The sequence below is a fragment of the Pocillopora verrucosa genome, chromosome 13, assembly GCF_036669915.1.
Source record: "Pocillopora verrucosa isolate sample1 chromosome 13, ASM3666991v2, whole genome shotgun sequence".
Classification (NCBI taxonomy): domain Eukaryota; kingdom Metazoa; phylum Cnidaria; class Anthozoa; order Scleractinia; family Pocilloporidae; genus Pocillopora; species Pocillopora verrucosa.
The window spans coordinates 4,378,362-4,386,223 of record NC_089324.1 but is presented as its reverse complement, the minus strand read 5'-3'; the positions used below and the strand labels follow the sequence as shown (position 1 = coordinate 4,386,223).

Here is a 7,862-nt window from a genome sequence, read left to right as displayed (position 1 = left end):
CGCAGAACAATCTAACAGGCGCAATAGCTCGAGCTTACAGTAATCAAGACACGAAATGTAATCATACACTGAGGGATAAAGCTGTAACACTTACTTCGGGTCTGTTCCTTCATCGTCGTCATCATCAGGATTACATATGGAGCGAGCGTTCCACAGCTTTACACAGTTATCTACTCTACCTGGAAGAAAAAAATAAATATGTGCAACTGCTTTCCTGCTGAGAAGCAAAGATGAAAACAGCGACGTGCTTTTAACTAGTAATTCAAAATTCACGCATGTATTGCGGACCTACACTCTTACACTCCCTCATTCACTCATAGCCTACGGCAATGTGGGTAAAATACTTACTGCGCACTACCCATAAGAAACATGAAAACGGATAATCCAAAGAAGTCATTACTTAACTTGCAAAGATGACGAGAGGCTTCACTAGTTTTTTCTTTTTTCCTTTGACTTCTTTCGAAGCACAAACAAAACAAAACTGAGGCCAGCAAATTCCCATCTCTACTAAACATCAAAGAGTACACTGTCTCTGAGTGTCCTTTTAGCTCTGTCAATAATGTCCCCTCTGCTAGATCCCAAACTAGAATACACTTATCAACGCCTAAACGATAAATAGAACAAAGGGCAAAAAGTTAGGCAATTTGTCACCCACTTCTGCATGGCGCAAACTTCCTTGTATACGTCAAAAGGGATCCCTTGTGGAAAGTGCAAAGGAAACAGATCAAGAAGACTTAAAATTAAAAACTAAACCGAAATCTCATAAAGAGAAAAAACTTCTTGACGTGTCTTATGATAACCTGCGAATGAAAAGATGCCACAAGAACACAGCGGTCAAACGTCTGCGCATGTGTGAACATTGTAATGACTAGGTGAGGCCGGCAAGATCAAGTTGTCTCACACACGTTACAAACAATCACACAAGCCAGCAAGCTACAGTGTTTTAGAAGCGTGTAAGTCTTGTAGTGAAGCTCGAAAAGGAATGGTAGCTCAACAGGATAACAGAATAGTAACTCAATAGGATACCCGTCTCATAAGGATACCCGTCTCGAGTTTTCCTTTCCCTAATTTTGTTTCATTCTACAGATTTCTATGAACGATTTAATTCAATTTTCTTTCGCTTAATTTGAAGGGCAGCGGTTGTTGCTTATGTTTAGGGGGAAATTGGCGAATTAGAATCCGAGTCAGCTGAAGCAATTAAGCGTCAAATTCTTTCACAAAAGGAAAGGGAAGAAAAAACGTTTTAAGTGGGATTACAGTGGAACTTGTCTTCTTGTACATCTCTGTATCAATTATGACTTAAGGGGCACTCTTATTAGGAGGTCACTCTTTCTAGTTTCATAGGTCTCCCCTCAAGGCAGGTTCCACGACGCAACCTCAACATGTTACCTTCATGGAAGGGGCAGATCAATTCATGGGGCTCTATTTCTAGTCTCGAAGGCGTCCCCTGTAGGAAAGTTTCACTGAATTTAGATAAAACCGCCTCGTGGATAAATCAATGGATGTATGTCTACAATAATCATTGCCTTACAAATTCTTTTGACGAATGACTTTTACTCGCAATTATAAGCTGCTTATACCTTCAAGCGGATTTGTAAAATAACAACAATAAGAAAAAGACAAATCATAACAAACGAACAAAAAAAAAAACCAAGAAATACCATCAAACACAACACAATATTTTACGAGCTAAAGAGCTCCTCGTTCCTAATAAACATGAGTTCCAACAAGGAATGTTAAGAGGTATTCTCGTCTTTTTTTTAAATAGAACCCTCCTCATGGGAGCAATCTCAAAACGTCCCTTCGACGAAGGTATCACCTCGAAAAGGTTGACAGATGCAAATGATATACAAAGGAACCTCCATCCAGGGGAGCAATCATGGTACTAGAAATAGTGCCCCATTAACAGAGGTGTCACTTTGAGAAAGGTAACAGATACAATGGTTCTACAAAGGGACCTCCATTAAGAGAACATCCGTGGGATAATAGAAAGTGTTCCTTGAGTAAAAGTGTCTATTCAGAAAAGGTTACAGACACAAACTTAATCGAGGAGTATCTCTAAACAAAAATCTGACTTCGTTCAATGGGGAAAAGAGGGATTTCTCTGTAATAAGAGAAAATGAAATTGTTCTTATCCACAGCTCTTACCTCGAGTGAGCATTAAGTACATTGTAGAAGCAGATGGAAGGAAGAGAATCAGGTCCTAAAGAGACTATATTTTGTGATTTTCTGGAAATGTCGCTTATTACCTCGGCTTGTCCGCTAAAGTTGTCTTCCACAGGCTTCGGTGGGACCTTTTTCAAAACTCCCGCGGGTATGTTAATTTTCTCTAGCTCCACCTCCTCTAACAATGCGGCTCGCGATCGGTGTTTAGCGCTGACGTTGATCAAGAGGTGCTAAAAGAAACGGTTTACAACAAATTTACAAAAAGGAATCAATAATGAAAAACAACAGGATTTTCGTGGAAGAACAACAAATAAAACAGTTGAGAACGAAACTAACCAATGCTGCTCATCCAGCTTATAACATACGCACGTAATGTGTAATTTTTTTCTAACAATAGCATAAAGAATCTTGAACGTTAAATGAACTAAAGCAGTACTCCCTGAGGAGGAAAGCCCGCGTAACCTTTGACCAATCAAAGCTCTCTAGATCACGCTTCAATGCCAATATTACAGATCTATAATTTGTTAGCTACGGCAAGTAAATGTCGCGAGAACAATAAGCATTCTGCGCGATGCGTAGAATTAGAAGGCCGCAAAAAGTTTCATCTCGGAGGAGAAGCGGAAAAAGCTTAAAAAAAAAAGGAAAGCTGAAAATTGGGATCCTCCGCAGCTTTACTAAGAGAGTCACACAACAGCTACGCTCTAAATATTGCAAGACATTCCCCCAAAAAACATCGGTCAAAATTTTGGCCGATGGTTAGAAATAGCCAAAAACAGTGTGAGAAGAAAGAAGACTTAAAACAGCATATCTAGCTTACCATAAAATTTTTTTCGCTTTCATTATTGCGTCACCTTTTGCCGCAAACGAAAACCCAGTTATACAACAATTTAGTGTCTGGTACTTTCTATTAACAAGACAAATTCAGAGAGGGAGGGGAGGGAGAGGGCTTTGCGTAATCGGAAGTGGCATAGAAATAAAGGAACTATATATAATCGTTTTTCCTCATGCTTTTCTTGTTTGCAAACCGGCTGAGGCCAACGCTAATTTACCTCAGCAAACTAAGCAAAGGATGGCAAATTATTTCTTTTTTGCAATGACGAAAGCGCAGTATTTGATGAACTCTGGGCTAAAAACCGGAAATGACCAACATGTTAGGGAAGGGAATCTGGCGGTTCAAAGGCAGAGTGTTTGGACTGTATTCCTGCTTCTTCTTGCCTAAAAAAAAAAAAAAAAGAGCTTTCTTAGAAAGAAAAAAAAAAAGAGGCAGTCACCCACCCCTCCCTTCCCAGCCTCACAAAGGCCGAAATGGACAACAACGTAGTTTCCAGTTTCCAGCACTCTCACTTCTTACCTCCGGAGAGCGAGAAGAAGAGGCGCCTGTAAATGAGGCCCGCTTTCACCCTTTAACACCCACATTACTCAATTAATAAGAAATCTACGTCACTCACTTAAGATGTGAATGCCATTTTAGCAACCCCAAAATACGCAAACAGGAAAAAAACAAGAGACTGAGATTGTTCGTTCACTTTTACCTGGGCTATTGAAATCTTTCTTCACTTTCTTTTTCTACAAACGTGAAAGAGAGCAAAAGATTAGATGCGTCCGGCGTCGTAACGCGAAGGACAAAGGGCAAAAAAAACTTGTGATTTACGGAAAACTCTTCTCGCCAGGATGAAAGTAATAAGAGCTGTCTACAAGAAGAGATAAGCAGTAGCCAAATGTGGGTTATATTCTTGGGAATCAGTATTTATGAAAAACCATTCTATGACATGCTTTATAATAAAGCTCGGATATAACACGTACTCTCATTGGTTGAAAGAGCGTGCTCTATGAGAGTATAGAGCATAGAACTGAGCTAAAGCTGTCACGCCATCTGCCAAATCGTATTATGTCCGACCTTTTCCGAGACTTCTTTCTAGCTTTTCTTTCGTTAATTGAAAGTGAAATTTCGGAACAAGCGAGCAAAGATTTGCAAAAATGCCAGGCGCAGTAATTTACGTTACTGTAACTTGAGCAGAGACAAAAATCCTCAAAGATAAAACAAGATAGACAGTCCGAGTTTTTTTAACGGTTTTCACGCTCAGTTAGATTGCGAGTTTACGTACGGTAATAAAAATCAAACACAGCTAACACTTGTATAATATAAAGTTTCGATTTCAAACAGAAAAAAACAGGAATGATGAAAAATATAACCTGGCATAACTGTTAAAATTCATACTAATCATGACGGTGTCAGAGCGACTTAAAGTCTATCGCGGCTAGCTAATCATGGCGATCTTCGGTCATCGCAATGGAGCAAGCCTCAGGAACTAAATCGACTACCCTTCGAGTGAAAAAATAAGAGCTTGCCCTGATTACCTTTCCGATGCGTTGAGTGGAAGGCCACATCAGTCACTGCAACCGAGTTTTACGGCGCTGTCATTCCGAGCGATCTTCATTTCTTAGTGAATTCGGCTGTTGTTCATTCATAATACACTCGCCTTGAACAGTTTGTTTTCTACTTGTCATGTGAAATAACTTGCGTATTTTTGTGAGCCACGATTGGGCCGAATTTCACTGAACATTTCACTTTCAGATCCTGTATTAGAAACTAAAAAACGTGTTTCCCCCTACACTTCTTTCGTGCTCTAGCCGCTTCCTGTGTGCTTTACAACAGAACAGAGCACATTCAAGGCTTCTCTATTTGTTAATTAGAGACAAGGATCCCTGATTGGCTGATGCAGTGGAAAAGCAACCATAACAAATTCCGAAAAAGGCTTTAAAAAGTGAAAACAAAGTCACGGGACGTCATTGATTCGAGTCAATTTCCTAGAATTTAAGCCACTATTCTCGCTCACTCCTCAAAAAACGACGGACCAACCATGGATATCAAAACGTTGCTTCACAATCTTCGTGAAGAAGTTTCTTGTCCAGTGTGTACTAACATATACACAGATCCAAAGCACCTCCCATGTCTTCACAGTTTCTGTCTGCAATGCTTGAAACACTGGCACAGATCAAGTCACGGTCGAGACACAATCAGATGCCCGAAATGCCAAGCTGTTAGCAGAGTGCCTGATAGTGGTGATCTGAAAGATCTTCCCACCAGTTTTTACTTGAACGGCTTGATTGATGTGCTGGCCATTAAAGAATGCAAAACCAGCCAAGTTGGATGTGGAAACTGTCAAAAGAAGAGTTCCCACAGTTCTTACTGTTTCCAGTGTTGCATGTTTTGGTGTAAAGAGTGCCTTATTGCACATAACATCATTCAAAGCAATAAAGATCACCGTGTTCTAGCGCTCAAAGACTTTCAAGAAAAGGATTACGAGGATGTGTTGAAACGACCCTTGTTCTGTTCTAAACAGCGGCATGAGAAGGAAGAACTTAAATACTTCTGCAAGAACTGCGAGACGGCAGCTTGCCAAAGCTGTGTTTTGATACATCATGCAGGTCACGCCATATTGCACCTAGAGGAAGAGGCGGAAAGACAAAAGATGGAGCTAAAATCACTAATTGAAATACAGAAGTACGATTTACAAGCAAAGATTAACACTTTGGGTCGACTGAATGAAGACTGCATCAAATTCATACAACGAAGCGAAGACATCAAGGGACAAGTGCAGAAGTTTGTGGACAATTTAATTGCAACTATTGAAACGAAGAAACAAAATATCCTCGCAGCGGCGAACGATGAAACGAAGAGATTCCTCGAAACTCTAACAACGCAAAAGATGGAGATCGATAATGAAATAAAGATCATCGAGTCATCGCTAGAAAAAGCTGATACAATTCTAAAACGAAGCACACACGCCGAAGTCGTTCAACTAAAGAAATCATTCGAGGAAATCTTTCAGGGAACTCAAAGCCAGCCAAAAGACTGTTACCCGGAAAAGCTTCCTTTTTTAGCTTTCGTGGAAAACCCAAAGATGCTAAGCACCCTAAACGCCGAAGAAATTGGAATGATTCAAATAGCACACCAAACAAAAGCACGTCAGTCAGTTGCTGAAGGAAAAGGACTTGAAGAAGCAATTGCTAACCGTCAAGCACACTTTTCTTTGACCACAAGGGACTCTAAAGGAAGACAGTGTTACAACGAAGGTGACCATGTAACGGCGGAGATCATTGACGAACAAGGACGCGACTGTGCAACGGAATTGAAAATAATTGACAATAAGGATGGACTCTATCAAATCAGTTATTCTCCCAGAAATGAAGGAAGATGTAAAGTGACTATAAAGGTAAACGGGGAACATGTGCACGGCAGTCAATTTATTGTTCGCGTTAAACCATTTCAGTTTAGACCTGTTTTATCATTTAGAGAAGAGGGTTCGTCGGTTGGAAAGTTTAATTGGCCTAGGGGGGTTGCAGTGAACGCTAACGACGAGATCGCTGTAACTGATCAACTCAACCACAGAGTTCGAATTTTCAGCAGTGAAGGAAAGTTTTTAAGATCATTTGGTAAAAAGGGTGACATGGTCGGAGAATTCAACAACCCTCGGGGAATAACATTTCATAATAATGGCAATATTTTTGTAGCAGACAGCGTAAATCATAGAATTCAGATTTTTAGCGGTGAGGGTGAGTTCGTGGGAAGTTTTGGTGGGAAAGGAAACGTTGACAGTCAGCTTGATATTCCCTTGGGTCTGTCTGTAGACAGTGAGGGGAATATCATCGTTGCAGACGCAGGTAACCAACTGATTCAGATATTTTCTCCTGAAGGCAAGTTTCTAACAAAGATAGGTGAGGACTCTTTTACTCTTCCTGTCCACTGTATTCAGTATGATAGATATCTCATAGTGTCAGATTATAATGATCATTGTATCAAAGTTTTTGACAGGAATGGAAAGTTTCAGTACAAGTTTGGAAAGCAGGGAGGAAAGGATGGGGAGTTTAATTATCCAAGATCTTTGTTAATGAACAAGTCAGGACAACTTATGGTCTGTGACTCAGGCAATTGTAGAATACAAGTCTTTGAACTAAATGGAAAGTTTGTTGGTAAGTTTGAAACACAAGATAAAAATTCAGGGAAATTCATTTCTCCGATTGCACTAGCTGTTCTCAGTACAGGGGGATTTGTTGTTATTTATTCTAGTAACCATTGTATTCAGATAATTGAGTAGTCCACGTTCGTTCCGGTGAACTGTTTGGCTTATTTCGAGAGGAGTGAAATTCAAGCGGTTTCTTTAAAATTAATTGAGTTTTGTTTTAAATTAACAAAAAAAATAAAATTAAATAAAATTAAAAATAAAACGATTAGAAGAAACATATCCGTTAATTTTTGGCGGAGTGGTAGGACTGAAAAAAGGTTAATCGAATCCAATAATTGTACGCATGGCTAGAAATCGAGGTCAGTCAGCGGCTGATGTCGCGGACGCAACACGAGCTGCGTTTCACCTTACTGCGTCTGCGCATCCCACTAAAATCAAACATCAAAAGATGTCGGAAATTACCTTTTACAAAAGCGCTCGATAGATAAATCCCCAACTTCCATTTTAAAAATGAATCAAATGGAGGTGTATCAGCCATTTTGCAGCACTGATAACTTCTTTATTATTTTCTTTCCGAGATATTGCTTGAGAAGCTGTTAAAATCTTGTCCAAGTAAGAAGCTTACTATTTTGTTTTTCAAGTCAAATTATTTTCGCGCCAATGCTGCAATCCATGTCAATCTTTGAGCCTTCAGTAGCTGCCCTGTAGCGGTATCGTCCATAACAGGCT

At 39.9% G+C, this 7,862-nt stretch overlaps 1 protein-coding gene and 1 long non-coding RNA gene across 3 annotated transcripts; one reads left to right on the top strand and one right to left on the bottom strand.

Annotated features, from left to right (window-relative positions):
• Nucleotides 1-3,280: 3,280 nt before the first annotated feature.
• On the bottom strand, nucleotides 3,281-4,735 carry LOC136277550 (uncharacterized). Its single transcript, XR_010715948.1, has 3 exons — nucleotides 4,525-4,735; nucleotides 3,699-3,732; nucleotides 3,281-3,381 (listed from the first exon to the last, which is right to left on the bottom strand). It is a non-coding gene; the product is annotated as an uncharacterized lncRNA (long non-coding RNA).
• Nucleotides 4,736-5,016: 281 nt separating this feature from the next.
• LOC131777001 (E3 ubiquitin-protein ligase TRIM71-like) lies at nucleotides 5,017-7,705 on the top strand. Of its 2 annotated transcripts, XM_066160838.1 has the most exons (2): nucleotides 5,017-6,383; nucleotides 6,973-7,180. In XM_066160838.1, exons 1-2 carry the CDS (start codon nucleotides 5,028-5,030, stop codon nucleotides 7,057-7,059), a joined length of 1,443 nt encoding a protein of 480 aa, XP_066016935.1. In that variant the 5' UTR covers nucleotides 5,017-5,027; the 3' UTR covers nucleotides 7,060-7,180. The 2 variants fall into 2 exon arrangements, with proteins under 2 accessions (XP_066016935.1, XP_058949207.1); XM_059093224.2 differs by having other exon boundaries at nucleotides 5,017-7,705.
• The last annotated feature ends 157 nt before the right edge of the window (nucleotides 7,706-7,862 follow it).